This window comes from Oryctolagus cuniculus, chromosome 3 (assembly GCF_051225735.1).
Source record: "Oryctolagus cuniculus isolate XC-2025 breed Fujian yellow rabbit chromosome 3, ASM5122573v1, whole genome shotgun sequence".
In the NCBI taxonomy this organism is placed as follows: Eukaryota; Metazoa; Chordata; class Mammalia; order Lagomorpha; family Leporidae; genus Oryctolagus; species Oryctolagus cuniculus.
In genome coordinates, this window is record NC_142869.1 from 125,015,399 (window position 1) to 125,039,472 (window position 24,074).

Genomic DNA, 24,074 nt, shown 5'->3' on the forward strand with positions numbered 1-24,074 from the left:
TTTCTCTATTGCTTGCCAATCGAATAAAATTGCTGCCTCTTTGCAAACTGTTCCCAGCTTTTTATTTCTATACTAAGCTGAGAAAAAGAACCCAGGAGACTCACTCCAGCAACTGCTCTCCCTCTGTGACCAGTAACAGGTAGGCGCCATTTCCCCTGAGAGTTATGGGATTGTTCATCCTCTGCCTCCTGCCCAGAACTGAGCAACTTAGGTGCTTTCATCCCTACCAGTTGTATTCTTCCAAGCATGCAGGTTCCAGTATTTCCACACCTGGTCTTCTATGTACGTGTTACGTAATGATCCAAATTTCAAAGTAGTTCCACATTTTAAAATCAAACACAGGGGCCGGTGCCACGGCTCACTTGGTTAATCCTCCACCTGCAGTGCCAGCACCTGGGTTCTAGTCCCGGTTGGGGAGCCGGTTCTGTCCCAGTTGATCCTCTTCCAGCCCAGCTCTCTGCTGTGGCCCAGGAAGGCAGTGGAGGATGGCCCAGGTGCTTGGGCCCCTGCACCTGCATGGGAGACCAGGAGGAGGCACCTGACTCCAAGCTTCGGATCGGCACAGCACGCTGGCCGTAGCAGCCATTTTTGGGGTGAACCAATGGAAGGAAGACCTTTCTCTCTGTCTCTTTCTCTCACTGTCTATAACTCTACCTGTCAAATAAATTAAAAAAATCAAAACACATGAACACATAGTAACAGCAGCAAGAGAAACTAAGAGCAGGCCTCACACATAATCAGCAGAGTCACCAGCCAGGAAATTCTGGAACTTTCTGTATCCTCCATGTGCAAAATCCTCCCCCACGTCACCCCAGGAAAGCACATCCAGCACTCTCGGCCCTGGGTCTCCCGGTGACCCACCTGGTCCCTGTGCCTCGTATTTCAGAAGCTGGAAACTGTTTACACACACAACCACAATTTAATTTTCTTCCATATTTTTTCCTCTCATTATGTTTGATTGGTATTATTATTGTGATCATTATTATTAATAATAGTAATTACAGATGCTGCAAGCTCTTCCATCCGTTGCCATGGGGAACACCACTCAGAAGAAAGAACAAACAAAAGGAGAGGAGAAAAGGAGACACAAGAAATAACTCTGATTAATAAGACCTCATTCTGCACACATATCTGTCTCTTTGCAGAGCCAGAAAAAACTGCAATTTTTCTATCACTGTGCTTCGAGGAAGGGAAGTCTACAGATTGTCAATACCCAGCTTAATTGAACTGAAATCATTGTAGGGAGCTGGTTATAGTTCTTTGAACAGTGTGCCAATTCACTTCTACTCCTATTGTAATAAAGCAAGTCTATATGAGGGTCCCAGGGGTCACTTTGGGTACAGTTTTCTATGTTGACAAAGTGAATTTTCTACTCCAAGGGTAAAGACAGTGTAAATAACCTTCCAAGCACTGCCTCTACCGCTCAGTGGACATCTCTTATGTGTGAGCTCATGACAGCTCCTGTCTTTTTTGCAATGGTTATTTAATGTTTCATCTGTTTGTACCTTGCCTCCCCATTTCAATCACAACAATGGCTGCTAAGTCAGGATCAGCTTGGAAAGGGCGCGCATGGCTCACAGAACAGATGTGTTAGAGGATAGCCTGGGTGTGAATGCCATCTTCAGGCCTGGATTCGAATGCCAGTTCCACTACCCAACAGACTCCTGATTGTGGAAGAGCCAGGTCACCTCCTACACTTCTGTCTCCTAATCGGTGAACTGGAAAAAATCCATTGTTTTATGTTATCCTGGGTACTGATTAAAACAACACAGGATTAGGGGCCAGCATTGTGGCTCAGTGGTTTAAGCTACCAGCTGCAATTCCAGCATCCCATACCGTGCTGATAGTTTGAGTCCCAGCAGCTCTGTTTCTGATACAGTGCCCTGTTAATGCACCTGGGAAGGCAGCAGATGATGGCCCCAGTGTTTGGGCTCCTGTACCTACATGGGAGAGTCATAAGCTTCTGGCTTCAGTGGGTTATGGTTATTTGTAGACTGATTCAGCTGGTGGAAGATCTCTTTCCCTCCCTCTTTCTGTCACTCTGCCTTTTCAATAAATAAGCAAACACAGGATTGAGGGGTAGGTTTTTAGCATGAGGACTGAGAATCTGCTAAGGCCATGAGCAGAGAGCATCACAATGTCTGGACTTTAGTCCTGGCCTTGTTTTTGATTTCACCTTTTTGCTAGGTGGCAGATGATGACACAAATCCTTAGGTCCCTGCCGTGTGAGAGACTAAGTTTGTGTTCCAGGCTCCTGGCTTGGCCTGGCCTCACCCTGGCTATTGCAGGCATTGGGGAAGTGAACCAGCAGGTGGAAGATCTCTCTGGCTTACTCTACCTTTCAACGGAATGAAAATAAATACAAATTAAAAACAAAAACAAACACAAGGTTGAGAGGCTCATAGCGCCAGTTCAGGGTAACACTTGGTTACTTGCAATGCCTGAGTCCACACTGACGCAGCTGAAGCGATTCAAAGACGACCCGCGCACGCTACTTCATTAATAGAAACACTTATGGGAACCCGTGCTGAGGCAGGGTCTATTCCTCCACCCCTACCTCTAAAAGAAAGGGAGACATCTGGTACAAAACGGTTTCCAACTCCTTTAAAAGGCTCAGAATTCCCTCGAGGGCCATTTCCCCGCCCACATATACTGGCCTGGCAGCGTAGGGGAGGATCCATCTTGCTTGGCTACAGCCATTGCCTACACGGGGCTCTTAGCTAGCAGGCAGCGCGCTCAGGCGCTTCCCGGCCCAACGCTGTGCATTAGCGGCGGCCAGGCCGGTCCATTACCGCCCGCCGGCCCGCTTTACGACTTCCAGGCAACGCACTTGGCTGTGATTTATCCTCACCCTTCACTCGAGTCTCTTCTTGCTTATGCACCTTTTCGGGCAGTTATTTTTTTCTTTTACTTTCGAAGCAATGTCATGCTCAAAGAGACAGAGAAACGTCTGATGGTCTTGGGGGATGGGTGGTGTTTGAGGACAGATTTGAAGCATGTGGGACCTGTTTATTCACTATTTAAGGAGAGAAAGGGGGTGGGGAAGGAAGAAGGGAGAGGGACAGAGGGAGGAAAGAAGGGAAGAAGGAAGGAAGAGAGGAAGAAAGGAAGAGAGGGAGAGGAAGGAAGAGAGGTGGGGAGGGGGGGAGGGGAGAGAAAGAGAGAAATGATGACCATCTGGTGTGTGCAGATCTTGGTGTTAGAGACTGGGAAGGAAAGAGATGTGAGGTGCTAGGCTCAGCAACTTTATAGACGCTTAGCTACAAGGATTGGCTGCTGATTCCACTAAGGAAGCACCCCGAACACTTCATTCCCCTTAAGGTGCACGTCGGCCGGCAGCAGGTTGGAGGGGGACAGCTGTAGGAGCTTAGTGTCACAACCTTTAGAGCAGCGAGAGGAGGAAGCCCTAGGCCCAAGAACCCTGATAGGAAAGGGACTGTGGGGCTGTGGCTAGGGCTCTGAATGCTGTTGGGCAGTTGTGATGCATTGTTGTTAAAGTTTATTTATTCAAAAGGCAGAGTTATAGAGTGAAAGAGAGAGAGAGAGAGAAAGAGAGAGAGAGAGATCTTCATCCACTAGTTCACTCCCCAAATGGCCATAACTGCCAGGACTGGGCCAGGTGGGAAGCCACGAGCTTGGAACTCCATCTAGGTCTCCTATGTGGGTGGTAGGGTCCTAGGTGTTTGGGTCATCTTCCACTGCTTTCCAAGGTGCATTAACCAGGAGTTGGATGAGAAGCCAGGACTGAACCAGGGCTCATATGGGATGCGGGTATCATCACAGGCAGCAGCTTAACCTGCTTCGTTAGAATGCAGGCCCCACTGTTGCTGCTTTCTGAAGATAATTCTGGAAATTCACACAGATCCAACCTCCACTGCAGTCCACTTACGGACTGACTGGTGCTGAGAAGGTTACTCAACCTTTCCCAAACTCTGTGTTCTCTAAATGCAAATGCCCCATGCTTTATGGAGTCCACTGAAGGAGATAAACTGCAGGAACGCACAACCCAGGACTGGGATGCAGGTGTATAGGTGGCAGTTTCCACCCCTTTGTTGAGAAGATTAACGGGGCCTGTGCAGAATTCAGAGGGCTCTGACTGCCCAGGGCTTGCCTCAGTCCTCAGAAGAGATACACAAAAGAGCAGCGTGTGCATCTCCTTCTCAAGCCTCCCTCACGTGTGACAGTGGCTCCTTACTCCATGCTGCGGGAGCTTGCCTTCTTGTTCTGGAGGAGGCTGACAGGAAGCTCCAAGAGGAGAGCAGAATTATTCGTCTTCCTTTCCTGACATCTCTACTTTGGAGCTCATCGTGTTACCAAGAGCATTGCCATGGTACCAGAATCCTTTCAGAGAGGCTAGCCCTTCCTACCTCCACCAGCAGCCTGTGCCTGTCTCACTCAAGCACTATTACAGCAATCCGTTTGCTCAGATCCCTAGTAAATTGCCAGAGTCACACAGACAAAAAGCCTGTCTCATAAATCCCCCATGTGCCTAACACCTGGCCGCAGCAGATATCCACAACAGACTGCCAGGGAATTCACTCACTCATAGAGAAAGCTCCTGAAACCAGCAGGAAAGTGAGACACGATAGGAAAGGATGTTGAGATATGTACTTGAAATTCTACTGTGCTGCCAACGTTATCTATTGCACATAGAAGAATATTGGAAAAAAATTAAGCACACATCAATAGGTGTCTGATTGAACAAGTATGGTTAACTGACATATTGAAGTACAATATGCAGCTGTAATACATAATACATAAGGTCTCTGTAAACTGATCTACACTGATTTCCTCTATGTTGTAAGATGGCAAAATAAGGGTATTGACACACAAAGGAGTATGTTACATGCTGTGCAATAATAAAGGAGAAAAGGAATACACAAAGGAAAGAGGAATTAACACGCATGGTTTTCCTGAGGAGAAGGATCAGAACGGGTGAGGCAACAGAAGCCAGAACCAGAAATCTGTGGTCAACCATTATTTATTTATATTATGCTGAATTAATTTTTGTAATATGAAAACATTTCACATACTCAATATATAATTAAAAGTGTGAAGGAAAAGCATGTAATTAAAACTTGACAGTATTTAAGTTAAATATTACTGAAACAAATAGCCTAACTATACATTAAATTGGGAACATAACCACATGCAGAAAAAGAACAATTTAAGTAACTTTTAAATTCACTATTATATGTGATTGTACATCCTTGGCTGATTATCTTCTATGAAAAAAATTAAAACTTGGGGAAATGTTCAACTTTATTTTTTTATTCACATTGACTTTGCTGATGCAATTCAGAAGTTGTTCTTGTGTGTATTATAGGATAGAGTAAATAAGTGCATATGGGGCATATGCTGGGGCAAGTTCTTATGGTTTGCAAACAGCATTCCCTACAGGAAGGAACTAGGCCTCTTTAGGAAAATATCTAAGTCTCTGTGTAGAGTAGGGCAAGTTCTTGGTCACATCGGCAAGCAGATGTTGCTAGAATGCAAAGGAATGCACCCAGGTTAATGGGAGCCCGTATAAACCACACAGGAGTAGAATTAAAGGGGCTGTGATTAGCTATTCTGGGGAATATCTAAATATTAAAAAGAAGGATGGTGATAGTAACGGTTTAAAATAGTGGGATTTATGAGTCTGTGGTGGTGGCATGAAGGACAGTGGAGATGGCAACAAGGGAACTCTTCTACAGAGAAGAAGATAGAATGGCAGCTCCCAGTGAAGCAGGAATTTTAGAGCTAGAAGATTAACTGAAGATTAAACTGGAAACATTGTGATCATTAATAGATTGGAAGGAAATATGGGAGAATAGATATTCACAATATCAACACAATACTTCAGATCACCTGTACTAAGCAAAGATGTGGCAGACCCTCTTTAGTCTAATGAGGAAGCGAAGCATACCCAATAATGAGACAGACTGATGTCGAGAGGTTATTAGTGGGATGCAAGGAGGTCTTCTTGCCGAAATGTACTAGAGTGAGTGAATAATCACACACACACACACACACACACACACCCCACAACATAGAGCATTTATGTGATGACTAGCTTGGACTCTTCAAAAAGATCATCACCAGGGCTGACCTGTGTTTCAAGTGTTCAGTGAACTTTGACAAATGCAGTCATGTGACTGCCATCTCAATCAAGACACAGATGCTTCCTTGACCCTGAAAATTCCCCTGTGCGTCTTTGCAGTCAATCCCATCCCCATACCTCTCAGCCTTGGCAGCTACTCATCTACTCTTTATTCCTCTAGTTCTGCCTTTCCTGGAAGCTCACGTATATGGAACCCTTAAGGACGTAACCCTTTGTGTCTGGCGTCTTCACTTAGCATAATGCTTTACGTATTCATCCGTGCTGTCACATGCGGCAGTGATTTGTTTCTTTCATTGCTGAGTAGTAGTCCCTCGTATGGATGAACCATACTTTGTTTATCCATTTGCCAGTTGATGTTTGGGTTGCCTCCAGTTTTTAACTATTATGAATAAAGCTGCTATGTATAAAAAAAAAAAAAATCCTGGCTGCCAGCTTTGGTTGTGGCCCAGCTCTAGCCATTGCAGGCGTGTGAGGGAGTGAGCCAGTGGATGGGAAAGCTCTTTCTGTCTCTCAAGTAAATTATACACACACACACACACACACACACACATGCATATACACTTTAAGGATCTTGATATAAAATCCAATGTGGGGAATCTACTTGAATCCTGGATACAATATTAAAATAGACAATACTACAAAAGACACTTTAGAAACTACATGGACTATATATTGAATAATTTAATTGGATTAATATTTATTTTTATGAATTATTTTAGTATTACCTATAGGAGAATATATGAAGGTTTTCTCAAAAAGTTAACAAAAATGCAGATTTATGAAAAAACTGTGGATGATGTCAAAACATTTTGGCATCAAAATAAACGTATTTCTTGGGGCCAGTGCTCTGGAGTAGTTGGTTGAGCCTCTGACTGTGGCACCAGCATCCCATATGGACTCCTGTTCATGTCCTGGCTGCTCCTCTTCCTATTCAGCTCTCTGCTTATCACCTGGGAAAGCTGTGGTAGATGGTTCAAGTGCTTGGGTCCCTGTATCCATGTAGGAGGCCTGGAGGAAGCTCCTGGCTCCTGGCTTCAGATCAGCTCAGCTTCAGCCATTGCAGCCATTTAGGGAGTAAATCATTGGATGGAAAACATTTCTCTCTGTCTGTAACTCTGCCTCAAATAAATAAATAAAAACCTTAAAAAATAAACTTATCTCTTAATTCTATTTTTCCATGAACTTCTTGAAGCATCTGTGTGTTTCTTTGGAGAAACAAGATGAAATCTATAACATACTTTGAAATGACTCAGAAAATAATTTTAATTAAAATTTCAATTAATTTAATTTGATTAATAAGGATGTCCAATTAAAGTATTTTTTAATTTATTTAAGAGGCAGAGACACAGAGAGAGAGAGAGAGAGACAGAGAGACAGTGAAAAACAAGATAGAAAGCCTCTGTCTGCAGCTTAATTTTTAAATGACTGCAATGGCCAGGACCAGATCCAAGAACACAGCGCGGGTCTCCTACATGGATAGCAGGAACTTGGTTACTTGAGCGATCACCACTGCCCCCAGCATCTAAGTGTCTAACTTGGTAGAAAGCTGAAGTCAGGAGCTGGAGCTAGAAATTGAACCCAGACATTCCAATGAGGAACACAGATTTCTTATCTGATAGGCTAAATGCATGCTTCCAGAGAAAAAGAAAAAAATACATGAGAAGGTAGGGTGAAGAGAGAGGGACATATCAAAAAGTTTGTTGAAAAATAGTATCAAAAGGTAAATTCACTTTGATGCCAGGCTTTTTGAATCCACATACAGTTTTCTTATAATCCATATTTTACTTGAACTTTTTGAAGACCCTTCATATATGAGGATAGCACAAATATGCAAATGTGGCAAAATGTTAACATTTGAAGCAATTGTGTGAAGGGTGTATGGCTGTTCATTTTGCTACAACTTTTCTGTAGGTTTGGAGATTTCAGAATCTGAATTCTGAAATTCCAATAGAATTTGGAGAAAATGAGATAAAGCTTATGTACGCTTCATGTGTAATAAGTGCTCAAAACTATTCTGCCATGCGCCAAAAGTTTTAGATGCATATGCTGTTATACCAACACCAATGCACCCCCCCACACACACACACACAGAGCGAGCAGCTCATGATTAATTGGGCACAGGACCAGTGTTGTGATGTAGTGGGTTAAGCTGCTGCCTGAGACCCCGAGATGCTGATACCCAACATGGGCACTGATTCGAGTTCCAGCTGTTCCACTTCTGATCCCTGCTAAAGAGCCTGGGAAGGCAGCTGAAGGTACCCCAAATGCTTGGTCCCCTGCCGCCTATGTGGGAGATCCGGATGAAGCTCCTGGCTCCTGGCTTTATCCTGGTCCAGCCCTGACCATTGTGGCAATTTAGATAGTGAACCAGTGGATGGAAGATTCTCTCTCTCTCTCTCTCTCTCTCTCTCTTTCTCTTTCTCTCTCTCCCTCCCTCCCTCTCTCCCTCTCTCTCTGTAACTCTAACCTTGAAATAAATAAATCCTTTTTAAAAAGACTAATTGGCTGAATCATTAACAAAAAGCAAAACTATAATCAAATTCAGACATTCATGCCATGGTAGCCCATGTAGTATCAAGTGTAAATATTTCTGCTTAATTAATTTTCATGACTACTTTCAGTGTGTCAGAAATTGTGCACACATGAAGGTTGCTAGTTTTTATTGTTTTCACTATATTCTAACACCAAAAAACCAAATTCTAAATTTCTGGGGACCATGTATTTGGCATGTGACATCAGACATTTTTTTTTGCTCGTGGTTTACATTCATAATCTCATAGAATCTCCACAATGAACGAATACATTCTACAATTAATTACAGAGGAAGAAAGGCAAAGGAAAGCTGAGTAACTCACCTTGGAGAAATGATTTGACAAAACTAGGAAATACTGCAGGAATCAAAGCAAGAACATTTAGTTTAAATAAAATTTTTAAAATAAATTTGTATGCATTTATGTGAAGGGGGGAGAAACAGAAAGAGATGAGAGGATGGAGAGAGAGAGAGAGAGAGAGAGAGAGAGAGAGAGAGAGAGAGAGAGAGAGAAACTCCATTCTGGTGATGGACTCCTCAAACACCTATAAACCTCCAGCCTCCAGGATTAGGCCAGGCTGAAGCCAGAGACTGGAACTATGTGAGTGGCAGGAACCCAAGTATTTGAGTTGCAAATCAGCAGGAAGCTGGATCAGGAGCAGAACAGAGACTTCAGTATGGAATGCAGGCATCTCAAGCTGCTGCTTATCTGCGATGCCAGTGTTTGCCCCAAGACCTCACTCTAAAGAAGTAGCTTAGATTTGGTGGTGGTTTTTTGATTTTGTAAATTCAAAGAGCAGCCATGAAAACTAAGACAATCAAAGGAGTTTCACAGGAAAAAAAATGAGAGCTTTGTGCACAGAAGAGTCCGGAAAAGGACATTCCAGGAGAACAAAACAACACTCACAACTGCTACTTTAAAGCCGTTGTAGAAACTGGCCCCATGGATGGCCGCCAGTGTCACAGCAATTTCTCACTGCAAATAGATACAAGCCACCACCTATTCTCTTATTTGCATACTGAGAATACAAGACTGATGCCTGCTCCCTTTACATGGGTCCACATAGTAAGATTGACAGAAAAGAAGGCCGCAGGTGAGGGGCTCCCCTGCCTGCCTGCCTGCATCACAAAACAAGGTATTGCAAACTACCAGTCCATCTTGGCTTTTTTCATTCTCTCTCTCTCTCTCTTTTTTTTTTTTTTTTTTGACAGGCAGAGTTAGACAGTGAGAGAGAGAGAGAAAGGTCTTCCTTTTTGCGTTGGCTTACCCCCCAAGTGGCTGCCACCACGGCCAGCATGTAGCGCCAATCTGAAGCCAGGAGCCAGCCAGGTGCTTCCTCCTGCTCTCCCATGCTGGTACAGGGCCCAAGGACCTGGGCCATCCTCCACTGCACTCCCGGGCCACAGCAGGGAGCTGGACAGGAAGAGGAACAACCGGAACAGAATCCGGCGCCCCAACCAGGACTAGAACCTGGAGTGCTGGTGCCGCAAGTGGAGGATTAGCCTAGTGAGCCACAGGGCCGGCCCATTCTTCTCAATATGTAGACTGACTTTCATGCATCATCTCTCCCTGTAGTCAGGGCTGAGAGCTAAAGCAAGATGGAGCAAGAAAGCTTTCTAGGAGACACCTGGACTCCTGCTTGTTATCTCTCTCTTGCTAACAGGAAAAGTGTGTGTTCAGCCAAATCACATCACTGCATCAGGAGACCTGGGGAGAATTAGGAGGAATCAAACATCTGTGACCCCTTTGAGGTCCACAAGACTGATGTTTCCTCTTTGCCTGGCCCCACAATGTCAGTCTTCCAAGGTCAAACTCAAGCCCGATATGTCCTATGATGGCTTTTGGACTGCTCTTGAGCCTGCAAGAACTTTAATGTCTAGGTGATTATATCTATTTCAAGGGTGTTTATGATAATGCCAGGCTCTGCAATGGATGCAATAAATACATCTGCCCATTTAATTTTATTTAATCTGTAAATCACCCCATTGCAGTAAAAGTAAGTGGTCATTCCTACTATATACATGAGGACTTTGGGCCTCACAGAATTTAAATAACTTAACCAGGATCCCATAACTATTAAGTATCTACAGGAATGTTGTATAAATTAAATGGCCTTGATGAAATTGCTTTAAGAGATGATGGTTTTATTTCATGGTTATAGTATAAATTGCTTGTGTACAGTAAACAAGGCAATGTCTCGATAAATCCTTATGGGCTAGAATATCTCTGAATGCCCTGTCTCCAAAACAAGGGGTTCATCAGGTGTCTGCAATCAACAGTGTTATGAAACATCCACCATGGAGAAGCTAGGATAAGCCCTGGGTTGACATTTTAGGAAATTTAGCTTCAGAGTCCCTTAGAGATGAGGAGATGAATGAGGGACGGAGCTTAGTATGAGCTAAGCCCTGGGGCCAGTGTTGTGCAATGGGTTGAACTGCTACTTGTGAAAACTGCTTTCCATACTGGAGTGCTTGTTTGAGTCCCAGCTACTCCACTTCCTATCTAAATTCCTGCTAATACACTTGGGAAGGCAATGGATGATGACCCAAGTGCTTGGGCCCCGGCCACTCACATAAGAGACACAGATGAAGTTTCTGGCTCCTGAATTCTGGCTTTGACCTAGCCTAGGCCTGAATGTGTGTAGAGCACTTGGAGAATGTACAAGCAGGTAGAAAATCTGTGTGTGTGTGCATGTGTGTGTACGTATGTGAATCTGCCTTTCAAATAAATAAACAAACAAATATATATTTAAAATAAAAGATTTAGGGGCTGGTGCCGTGGCTCACTTGGTTAATCCTCCACCCGCAGCGCCGGCATCCCATATGGGTGCCAGTTCATGTACCGGTTGCTCCCCTTCCAGTCCAGCTCTCTGCTGTGGCCCGGACAGACAGTGGAGGATGACCCGAGTGCTTGGGCCCCTGCACTCTCATGGGAGACCCAGAAGAGGCACCTGGCTCCTGGCTTTGGATCGGCATAACTCTGGTCGTAGCGGCCATTTGGGGAGGGAACCAATGGAAGGAAGACCTTTCTCTCTGTCTCTCTCTCTCTCTCACTGTCTATAGCTCTATCTATCAAATAAATAAATAAAAAATAAATAAAAAATAAAATATTTAGGCATGTGCTCAGTTATATATAGATATATCCCAAGGTCTGATATGTTCACGTGCTCCTTAAGCACAGTATTGCGATCTTTGTTCTCTATCTACTGAATACACTTGGCAGGCAATCGATCTAGAAAATGGCACGATAAATGTTCATCTGGAGCTATCACTGTGGTGCAGCAGGTAAAGTTACCACCTGCAGTGCGGGCATCCCATATAGGGACCAGTTTGAGTCCTGGCTGTTCCACTTCTGATCTAGCTCTGCTATGGCCTGGGAAAGCAGTAAAAGATGGCCCAAGATCTTGTGGCCTTGCACCCACATGGGAGACCTGGAAGAGGCTCCCGGCTGCTGACTTTGGATTGGCCCAGCTCCAGCCATTGTGGATATTTAGGGAGTGAACCAGCAGATGGAATATCTCTCTCTTTGTCTCTCACTCTCTCTCTCTCTCTCTGTAACTCTGCCCTTCAAATAAATAAAATAAAACCTTTAAAAACAGTTCATCTTAGGTCACTCTTCAGAGAACCTCCACTTTTCTGATTTCCATCTCATATTCAGAAACACCTTGAAAGGTAGATGTGAGTGTGCCCATTTTACAGCTGGGAACATGAGGGAGGTGAAGTGGGCACAACAGAGATCACATTTTCTTGGGGTCACTTCCTGGAGGAGCTTTCCCCTATGGTATTGACTGAATGGAAGATGACCAACAGACAAGGCAGTGCAGCCCAGCGGGGGATAGAGTGTGGACAAAGAGAACTTTTCTCACCTCAGGAGCTCTCTGTTCTGTACTCAGGTTTGGAAATCACAAATCAACTCCTGTATCCACATATAGCCGCATTGGGAGACTGGAGAATTGGTTAGCCCTCAAGATCTCAGTGACCTTCTCTGCAAAATGAAGAGAGTGAAACTTCTTTCCATGGCTGCTAGAAAAACTGAATGATCGTATGAGTGTAGAGCGCCTGGCCGATTGCCTCATACTAGTAGCTGCTCAATGAATGTTACCTGTATCCTCTACAAAACTCAGATTAGAGGGCAGCTTCTCAAGGCCTCTTCTTCAACTACCACCCTGCTTCCTTGTACACCTTCTTTCAACCCCATCCCCTTGGTAATTTTCCTGTACTGTCTGTTGGCTTCTGTTTCCTTTGTTCTTGAATTTTTTTTAAATTAACTTATTTAAAAGGCAGAGTTATGGAGATAGGAGGAACAGGCGGAGGAGAAGAGATATAAAGAGAGAGAGAGATATCTTCCATCCACTGGTTCACTTCCCACATGGCTGCAATGGCTGGGGCTAGGACATTCAGAAGTCAGGAGCCAAGAGCTTCTTCTGGGTCTCCCACATCGATGCAGGGGCTCAAGCACAGGATCATCTTGCATTGCTTTCTCAGGCACATTAGCAAGGAGTTGGATAGGAAGTGGAGCAGTCAGGTCTCGAATGGGATAATGGTGTAGTAGGCAGATGCATAACCTGCTATGCCACAATGCCAGCCCCTCAGCTTGTTTTCTATATTATGTATACAATATCTGTTCTTCCTCTGAATGGCGAGTTCCTTGAGGACAAAGATAAATTTATACATTTTGTCACCTTGGTGTATAACTCAGCCAGTACTCAAAAGTTTGTCTGAATGACTTACTTTCTGGATAACTGATGGAATTAATGAGTAAGCAAATGAATAATATGTAAGCGACTGAACACATGAAAAATAAATGAGTAAGTCAATAATGAGAGAATTAACAAATGAAGAGAGACGAATAAAGAATTCAGGGCCGGTGCCATGGCTCACTAGGCTAATCCTCCGCCTTGTGGCTCCGGCACACGGGGTTCTAGTCCCAGTCGGGGCGCCGAATTCTGTCCCCGTTGTCCCCCTTCCAGGCCAGCTCTCTGCTGTGGCCAGGGAGTGCAGTGGAGGATGGCCCAAGTGCTTGGGCCCTGCACCCACATGAGAGACCAGGATAAGTACCTGGCTCCTGCCATCGGATCAGCACGGTGTGCCGGCCGCAGCGTGCCAGCCGTGGTGGCCATTGGAGGGTGAACCAACAGCAAAAAGGGAGACCTTTTTCTCTGTCTCTCTCTCTCACACTGTCCACTCTGCCTGTCAAAAAAAAAAAAAAGAGAGAGAGAGAATTCAGGAAGTCTGTCACTGAGTTAATAAAGGGGAGACACATGAATGAGTGAATGAAATTCCTATCGCCATCACCTGAGCCTCCAGTTCTCCTCAACGTGGGCTGGAGCCAACTGGCTCTGCTAACTGAGTGTATAAAAGGAATTTCTCTAAGTGCCTGTTAAAATTCTTTGCAATTTAAAGGTGACAATGCTTTAATTTCAGGGTAATGCTACAGCTTTATGACTTAGTAGTTTTATTTAATGGCCCAATTTAGCAGGAGATTATGCTGTCTGCTGCTTGCCCAGAGAGACTTCTTTAAAGCTCAAGACTTCAACACAAGCAGATCTGCCCCCACGTTTCTCCCCAAGAGATCAGATTTCTGGAAGCCCCATGCCTTGCACAGGGAGACAGGCACTTAGACACAGCTTCCTTCCTCTGAACCATTGAATTGGTGTTCTTCCTCAGCCTGCTATACCCCTCCGGAAAAGACTTTATTTACAACAAGCAAGTGTATTGCTCTGCAGTGTCAGCTGCAATACAAGTATTATTCCAATGAATTCAAGTGCTCATGGACCTGAGTGCATGTGACCCAGGAATGAGTCTCAACTAGGAAGAAGACACAGCTGGTGAGCTTCTCTCCCAGGTGAAAATAGACAGGTGTCCAAGGGAAGGGGAAAATCATAAGGAAAGGACCTCAGATTCTGTGGCAGGCACTCTCCAACACTCTCCATCCTCTCAGTTCATTAAGTACATGCCAACCATGTAAAACCATCATCATCACCCTACATCTACAGACAGAAACGAAGGTATAAACATTGCAAATTTTGTTCATGAAAATAATTATAACAGATAATAGCACTTCAGAGGCTACAGTAAGCACAAACATGCTCTAAGAATTTTCATCGATGCATATAAATTCATCTGTCTTCTCCACCATGCTCTTTGAAAATTGAAAGCCAAGTATATAGGACTTGCCCTGTATGCAGGTAGAGGAGGAAGGGATAAGGGCGCAAAGCCAGATCTATCTTCCTCTCTTTCTTTCTTCCTCTCTTTCTTTCTTTCTTCCTCTCTTTCTTCCTTCCTTCCTTCCTTCCTTCTTTCCTTCTTTCCTTCTTTCCTTCTTTCCTTCTTTCAATTTAAGAGGTAGAGTCACAGACAGTGAGAGAGGGAGACAGAGAGAAAGATCCTCCATCCGCTGGTTCACTCCCCAAATGGCCACAAGGGCTGGGGCTGGGGCTGGGCCAGGGTGAATAGAGGAATCAGGAGTCTCCTCCAGGTCTCCCACAGGGGTTCAGGGACCTAAGCATTTGGGCCATCCTCCATTGCTTTCCCAGGCCACAGCAGAGAGCTGGATAGGAAGAGGAAGAGCCAGGACTAGAACCAGTGCCCATATGGGACACTGATGCCGCAGGTGGAGGATTAACCTACCACTCCATCATGCCAGCCTCAATCTGTGTTTCTAAAAGATCTCTCTGCCTGTGGTCTGCGTTGTGTCAGTATGAGGAAAGCTGAAGATGGGGCATTTTTTATGACAAGGATTCGAGATCATAAAGCATGTAAACATCAGTGGTCCATTAGTACCTGATGATAGGGACAACCAATGCAAATTGATGCAAAGTGATAAAGGGTGGGCTGGCCCTTACCCTCAAGACCTTAGCTAAGTTCTCTGATGAGACGTGCTGTATACAAAGCAACACTTTAGACCAAGACAGCTATAATCAGTAACCTGTTTCTACAACTCCCTAACCTCTCCAATGCATTTATAAAATGAAAATTATTCCAGCTACTTCCCAGTGGTGCATGTTGCGCTAGCTAGCTATCCTGTAGATAATCAATATGATTTATGCAGTCTGTAATCAAGTGACAAGTTTTCATCCAGTACTGGTTCTACAGTGATGGTTGCTCAGCTCACGATAAGGAACAAATGTGAGAACTTGAGCACAGCTTGTTCTAGCCTTGGGCAGGACAACATAAGCTAATATTTCCATTTTTATGTGTGTAGGCAAAGAGGGTGTTGGACTTGGAATGTTTCAGAGTAGGAAGACAGCAGCATGGAACATTGTCACAAATGGACATGACACCAGTAACTGCATTCTTCTATTTTGCTGTGCAACTGCTAAAAATTAGCTGCCTGGTGAGAAACAAATGGTTCATAACCGAGTGACCCCATCCTATGTCCTGGGTGACTCTCAGGCGCCTGCACTGGGAAACCTCCCTGCAGCCACAGGTAAGCTAATGTTTGTGTTCTAGCTTTGAGAAGCAAGGCCAACAACTTAGGTCTGACTTCATGGACACATTTCTTTCTTTCTTTCTGTCAATAGCTGGTACGGTAATCTATTACCTGCAATCACACTACACAATTATGTGCAGGAATATTGGACAGACCTCAGTTGCAACCTCTCAACCCACTCCATTATGCATGCTTTGATGGGTTTTAATGAAAACAGAAGCTGCTGCCAACGGAGTGAGAAACAGCATCGTAATAGCTAGGGCGATAAGATATGGAGACTTGTAAGGTGGTGTGCAAATGGATTATGCACTGTTTGAAAATGAAAAACAAGTTCTGTTTTAGATATTTGACTAAATGTTCCTTGCAAATTCCTTGCTATGCCAGGTGATTGCCACACAGGTCCACACATGAAATCTACAACATATCTCCCAAGATAGGAAATAAATGTTTTTTGTTAGTGTTCTTAGACAAACAATTTTGTATATCAATATGTAATTGTATCATACAAAGGAAAAGCAGTCTGCATTTTGGCAGTATATTTTAACATGTTGACAAGGTGTCCTGTTAACATTAGAAAGGGCACAATGCAAACTGGGAGAAATGAGTTTAAATGTCAAGTTTAAAAAAATCTTGTCAGGGAGCTTCATCTTTCTAATTCTGCTCTATGTGTATTGGAAGCTTCCTACTGAGAAATGCTACCTGCAGGTTCTCAGAACCTCTGAAATCACATAGCACCTGTAGAAGGGGTAAAGATTTTATTGCTGACAAAATAAGAAAGCTGTCTTTTTAAGGCTAAGATGACTATGACAGGGACTTTTAAAAAGCTCATGGGGAATAGAATTAAAGAAGAGTTTATTTTGTTACAAAATTTTCTGTTAAGATTTATTGATTTATTTTAAGGGCAGAGTGATAGGGGAGAGTGGGGTCAGGGAGAGGAAGAGAGAGAGAGAGAGAGAAAGAGAGAGAGAGAGAGAGAGAGAGAGAGAGAGAGAGAGATCTTCTATCTTCTGGTTCACCTCCCAATTGCCCAAATAGCCAGCGTTGGTTGGGCCAGGCTGGAGCCAAGAGCCAGGGACTCCATCTGGATCTCCCATATGGGTGGCAGCGACCCAAGCACTTAGACCATCATTTACTGCCTCCCAGGTGCATTAACAGGATCAGGATTGGAAGCAGAGTAGCTGGAACCCAAACCAGACATTTAGGTATCAGATGTGGTTTTCTCAACATCAGCTTAACTAGCTGCACCACAACATGCACCCTGGTGCAAAAGTCTGTTTTCTGAAGTCCATGCATACTTTTATTAAAGATAACATGAAAATACTTGAGATGTGTGCATAGTGAGTGGGATCTTCAAAAATTTATAGAAACATGTAACTAAAAAAAATCTATGCATGGGTTTCAATTTTATGTAACAAAAAACCCTTATTTTTTAATTCTGTTACTCCACAAAAATTTTAATTGTTCTCTTGTGTTCCCCTCTGCATGTTTTAAGGAAAGAAAGGGATTTGGAAAGGCTGGGAAACAATGCAAGGTCGTGAAGTCAAGGAGGAGCAGGTGGACCCTTTTTGCACATGTACTCATAGACAAGGCTGCAATTGGTGAAGGAATGCCCAGGATCAGGCAACCCACCAGAAGCTACAAAGAGACAAGGAAGGATTCACTCTCCCAGGTCTCCCAGGGAGATTGGCTCTGCCAATGATTTCTGATTCCAGAACTGTGAGACAATGTACTTCTGTTTTTTAGGTCAGTCGTTTTGTGTTACTTTGATACAGCAAGCCTAGGAAAGGCAGGCACACTTATTCATAGCACCTTGTCCAGTGCCTGCAAGGTGCAAATATATATTGATTAAAATGACATTAAGCCAAACTGAAGAGTAAATCATTGATAAGTAATTAAAAGTCAGTCACATGTATACTCCTGTGGACATGTCCTCTCCCTTTTCCTCATCCATCACATCACTCAGGTCTCTATACAAACACTAGATAATTCCCCCTTTCCATCCACTAGTCCTGTGGTAAAGCAACTTAAGCATAACAGTGTACTTCAGAAGTTAGTGGAAAATGGAATTTAAAATAAGTTCATTCTGATAGAAAAGTGTTTAAATCCATTCCAATGAGAGGTTTTCAAAAGTTCATGGTGGAGTAGTAGAGGTGGCATTTGACATAGCCGTTAAAATGTCTGGTTAAGATGTCCACATCCCATACTTGCATTCAATGTCAGGCTCTGTTTCTGCTTTTAATGTAGATTTTGGGAGGCAGCAGATGATGATGCAAGTATGTGGGTCCTTGCTACTCATGTGGGAGATGTGGATTGAGTTTCTAGCTGTTGGCTTTAACTCTGTTCAACCCCAGTCATTGTTTGCACTTGGGCATTGAACCATGGATGGGAACTCTCTCTCTCTGTTTTTGTCTTTCTGCCTCTCAAATAAACAAATAAATAAATACATTTAATGCAGTTCATAGAAAATATGTATTACAAAGGAGATATGTGTGGATTTCAAAAATAAACTTCTTTGAGTTCCATGTTTGCCAAACATTTTGAAGAATTCTCATAGCTCTGGGTATGACAGACAGTCAAAAGTTTGTAGTGGTCTAGCCCCAGTTCCTTTTGTCAATAAGCATAATTGCCACAATAAATTGGCCCACTTCCCTAATTGGGGAGCTGCTATTATATTCCCATAGGCAGTTTCTTGAGCATTTGAGAATCTCACCTCTACAAGATTGGCCTGCAAGTCACTGAGACACTAAGACCCGACTGACCCAGGACAGGTGAGATATGCAGGTGAGACACAGAGATGTAACTCTCCCAGGACAGGTGACGTCCCACTGCTCAGATGGAGAGAGGAGCTAACATTCTATAGGAGGCACTGCAAAGAGAATCTGTGAGATTCAGAGCCACTGTTTCCTACTGCTGAACCTGCCCCTGTTCAGCCTCATTGCATCCACCTGCAAGGGTCTGCCGTCAACTTAGAGGAGAAACATTCCCATGAAACTCCTGGTGAGTCCTAAATGAGCATGAGACTATGAACCCACCTTGCCTGGAAGCTCACTTTGGAGATGTGGAAATGGGTCATATGCCCTCAGCTGACCTTCAGAAGGCACAGAAAGAAAATCCAGGCTCCTTATCTCCCTGAACTATTTTCACTCTTTATGGGATTTCCCCAAGGGATGTTGCTGAAACATGCTTAGTAAAGCAACTTTGTTTTTAGAAACCAAGGCAAAGAACACAACAATATTCCTTCTCCACTTTTTTTTTTATTTAAAAATTCATTTATTTATTTGAATGCAAAGTGGCAGAGACAGAAAGACACAGAAAAAAAGAGATGTATTCACTGGTTCACTCCCCAAATGACAACAGCAGCCAGGTCTAGGTCAAATCAATGCCAGAAGCCCAGAACTCAACCTGGACTTCCCACATAGGTGTCAAATCCCAAGTACCTGGGCTACCTTTAGCTTCTTTCCCTGGCATGTTAGCAGGGAGATGAATAGATAGTACAGCAGGCAGGACAAAAATGGGGACCCAGCTATGGGATGCCCATTTCCCACAGCTTAACCTGTTGCACCACAACACTGGCCCCTCTCCCTTCCCTTCACTCTCTTCCTTCTTCCATGCCCCCTTCTCTGGACAATTTAATCATATTTTTATTGTGTCATCAATCACTCTCATTTAAGAATGCTGAACATTTAAGCTGGAGGACATCATGTTGAGGGCAGTAAGTCACATGCAGAAGGCAAATGCTGTATGGTCTGCCTTATTTATAGAGCTAAAAGTTTTGAAAAACTGAAACAAATACCCATGTATATCAGTTTTGTTGTAAATACAATGTCTTTTCAAACTTGGTTTTATATATTTGTCAAACAAATTAATAGGAATTATATAGAAGTATGACTAATTTTTTGACTATTCTAAAAGTTGAACATCTTTTCATTTGATTATTGTTTATAGCTTGTGCATATTTTCCTGCTGGACTGTGCACTTCTTACTTTTCATTTGTTGGCTTTTTATTAGTAGAGCCATTAAGCTTTTGACAACCATCTAAATTAAAAATATGTTATCTCAAAAATACATAAAATATTAGATTGAAAAAATATCCAGATTTATTTCTTATTACATTTATGTATTATAAAACTTTTTGCCAATCAAACATGAGAAGTAGATAGTTCAACCTATAAAGAGTTTCACTTTTATTTTTATGGGTATTTCAAGGGAAACAGAAAAATATAAAAACATCCACATCTTGCAAATGCATATGACCAAAAAAGTCAAATTTCAAAGAACTGCCAATGCATACATATCAACCCTGCTAACTCAGGACAAAACCGAGAGGCACTGCTTGCTGAAGTATCCCATCAGCCACTCAGCAACATTCACCTACCCTCCTTCAGTTTAGCTGTTTCTAGCCACATGATGGGATGCAAACCCTGAGAAAATCCTTGACAACGCGAAGCAGACGGTTCCACATAAATGAACTGACATGCTTAACCTGTTAAGCAATCCTCCTTGCATTCATTTTGACAGTTTAAAAAATCTAAGTACCTTAATGCATATATTTTAATTTCAAAATGTATTTCAATGATATAGGGTAAAAGTACATTTGGACTCTGGAACCAAAAGTTTTGGTTGATGTATGTATAAATGTATGTAAAAAAATACACATTTATAGGAAATGCACTTAGAAATCTCTAGCAGTATAATAACAATGGCATCCTCAAGATTGTAGACAACCAACAGCTTTAGCATTGCTTCTGGTTTTATTTTTTCTTCAAATTTTCTATGATTAGTACTGATTACTTTTGCAACAAGAATAATAATAATGAAAACACTTTAAACCAAAACCTGTGCAACACAAAACTACATGATGTCTCAGTGCCAAAGGTTATTGCTTAAACAGAAAGGTCTGCTTGGTCCATGAGTTTTGTTGGGTGGCCACAGAATTTATTACTTTGATCAAGTAAAGAAATTAGCATATTTTCTTCATTTTATATAAAATGGAGATATGCAATATCTGCTTTAGATATTTATTGTGAGGGCTAAAAGAGATGATATTTGTCAACTTCCAGTTGAGTCCCCAAAGACTGTGGGTGCTCAGTGATTGATAACCATCATGCTCCCACTCTCACCATCAGTCCCACCTGTTAAGCCATAACACAACTCCTCTCACCACATGTCACAACTGCCCACCTAGCAGATGGCATTGATCTCCTTTGTCTTACTCTGCAGCCAAATGACTTCCTCCAATTTTTGGAAACCAAGAATCAAAGATAATTTGCACAAACTCACTTGGAAAGCTCAGTAAATGTGCAATGACTGAATTAGCAATCCTAGGTCTGGAAAGTCTGCATTTTTTGAATAAGCATGTTAATTATGTTTTGAGAATAACCAAGATCCACCCAGAAGTGGAGACCTTAACCAGGTTGTTGAACACCATGGCTTACCACAACCATGAAAAGAAAACAGTCACCACATTTTTAATTATGCTATGGGGCTGTTGAAAAGCCAGCTGCATACGTATACATTTGGGAGAAACAAGATTTTATGGAAATGCAGCAAAATGCATTCAATTCCAGGTAAGGAGCATCTTCTGCAGAAGAAATGTGCCCTTTGTATTGTGATGAACAGTTACTTGCTAAGCGTCCTGAATCACCATTTCTTGCAGTTATCTGCCTGTATTCATCTCTGTGGTTTTGCCTCGTAGTGTTCCTGATTTTGCTGCCTCATGATGCAAGTCTTATTTTTGTGTAATCCTTAGTGTCCAGGACAGTGTCTGGCTACATAAAGAGCTCCATCAATGTGGTTGCCATGATGCAGAGAAGCTGGGGCATGGGGAGTCAACAAACTTAATGAGACCCCTACTTTACTGCTTCGATACGTGATGCAGCTGGCATCTCTGAAGACTAGCACTTGAAACAAACAAAAATATCTCAATTAATGATGCTCACAATGCTAGAATTTCTTGCATAACTGGATTTAAAAATATCCATTACATCAGGGTTTGCCTTTGTAGAAAAATATTTCAGAGTAAATGCATGACCATATGCTTTTTCTAAGTCAATGTAATAATTGCCTCTTACTTCTGAACTTTGTAAACCAGTTCTAAGCTGCAGTGAGGTTCCCAGGAAAAAAGGTGACACCCACATTTTTGTTATCTATCTTCTGACTAGCCAGCCTGACCAGTTGTTCCAATACAAGTGATTGCATTTAATCCCCACTGCTCTAGGGACTAGGAATCATTCTTCCCATTTCACTGATGAGTGGCTAAAGCTCAGGGAGAATGCAGCCCTTACACAACTCACATAGTCCTTGATATCAGACATGAATCAAGATTTCTGACTTCTGTTGTGTGGGTTTCAACTGATTTTTAGTCTTGTCTTTTGTTTGTTTTCCTTTTCTTTCTTTTTGTGAATTTTAAGAGAAAGATCTATGGGAAGCCTTACAGAAAATGCTTGATAATTAAACATCAGTTAAGTAAAACATAATCAAGACCAATGACAAGATTTCTTCTCTTTCTAATTCAGGAAAAATCCTAGCTGCTAATTCCTAAGGAAATCCATCCTTGCAAGTTTTAGCCAGAGAGGTGTCGCCTTCTGCTTCATACCATCAATTGGTGAGGATAAGTGTGAGAGGGAATTTGCACCCTTACCAGTAATGTTGCAGTACACTCGGAGAGGTGCCAGCGGCCCGCTGCCATCTGAGTCGATGTAGAAGAATCCAGCTGTGTTCCCTTGATGCCTGTACACCTCACAGGACTGCTCATAGATGGCTGAAAAGACACAAAGGCAGTGGAGAGGAAACTTTGCTTGGTTCTGCATATCCTTGTGCACGAGACAATAACTCATACTTGCTTCCCACTTTTCTTTCTATTCCTGATGTTCTCCCCAAGCCTTGACAAACCAGTGTCCCAATATATAACAGAGATACTTTTTCCATTCCTCTTTACTCATTCATTCTTCTAAACTCAGTTTACAGATCGTATCACCCTCAAGTCTCCTCTTACCTTTTCAATGACCCTCCTTTTGCATAATTAAACGTGCTTTCTCTATGTCTCACATCATATTGATCTAGGGTCATCAATATATTATTTTATCTCCCCAGTGGGTTACAAGATCTACAAGGGTGGTGACCATGCGTTATTTAACAATGTGGCTCAACATCTAGCATAGTATGACACTTAGAAGAGATTTAACAGATATTTGAAGAGTGAATCTTTTCAAATGCTGGTGTTTTGGTGCAGCAGGTTAAGCTGATGGTTGGGATGTCTGTTTTGAGTCCCAGCTACTCTGCTTCTGATCCAAGCTGCCTGCTAAAGCTCCTGAGAAACAGCACATGGTGGCTCAAGTGCTTGAGTTCCTGCCCCCATAAGGAGACTCAAATGGAATTCATAGGTCCTGGATTTGACCTGGCCCAACCCTGGTTGTTGTGACCATTTGAGGAGTGAACAAGTTAATGCAAAATCTTTCTGTCTCTACCTCTGTCTCTGTTATCCCATCTTTCAAATAAATGGATGAATAAATCATTTAAAATGCATATGTTCAGTTACATCTCTTTGCTAATAAAGTGAAAGATCATTTATTGCTACACACCAGAGTTCAGTACAGCAGCTAACATATAACAGGTGCACAATCAAGTGCAGTCTATTTTGACTTAACAAGCATTTGCTGAGTTCTTAATATGTGTCAATAGTGTGTTTGCCGTCAGAAGGCAGAAGCATAGGTGATGCAATCAATGTATGCCCCAGAAACCTCATCAGCTGGCTGGCAGCCACTGAAGTTTTTGTGTGCCTGAATCCTGGGCTTTGACCAATCTGCAGGTCTGACAAATATGCAAATTTTGTTAAACCAATATGAATGAATTCAGAGGGGTATAAAGACAGCATCTGCTGCCTCATGCATGAGAATAAGTAGTGTCCTCTGAGGCCTCAAAGAGAATGTCGTAACTCAGAGCAGCAGGTACACATCCAATCAAGTCACCCTTCCAGGCTTAAAACACTTCAGTAGCTCCCAACAGCTCTG

General features: G+C 42.8%; 1 protein-coding gene across 2 annotated transcripts in view; it reads right to left on the minus strand.

Moving 5' to 3' along the window:
• CNTNAP5 (contactin associated protein family member 5) overlaps positions 1 to 24,074 on the minus strand; it is a 991,178-nt gene that overhangs the window by 305,826 nt on the left and 661,278 nt on the right. For both annotated transcript variants that reach the window (XM_051848810.3, XM_089329361.1), the window contains exon 12: positions 22,706 to 22,825. In XM_051848810.3, the coding sequence (XP_051704770.3) occupies positions 22,706 to 22,825 (120 nt within the window). The remainder of the gene's footprint in view (positions 1 to 22,705; positions 22,826 to 24,074) is intronic.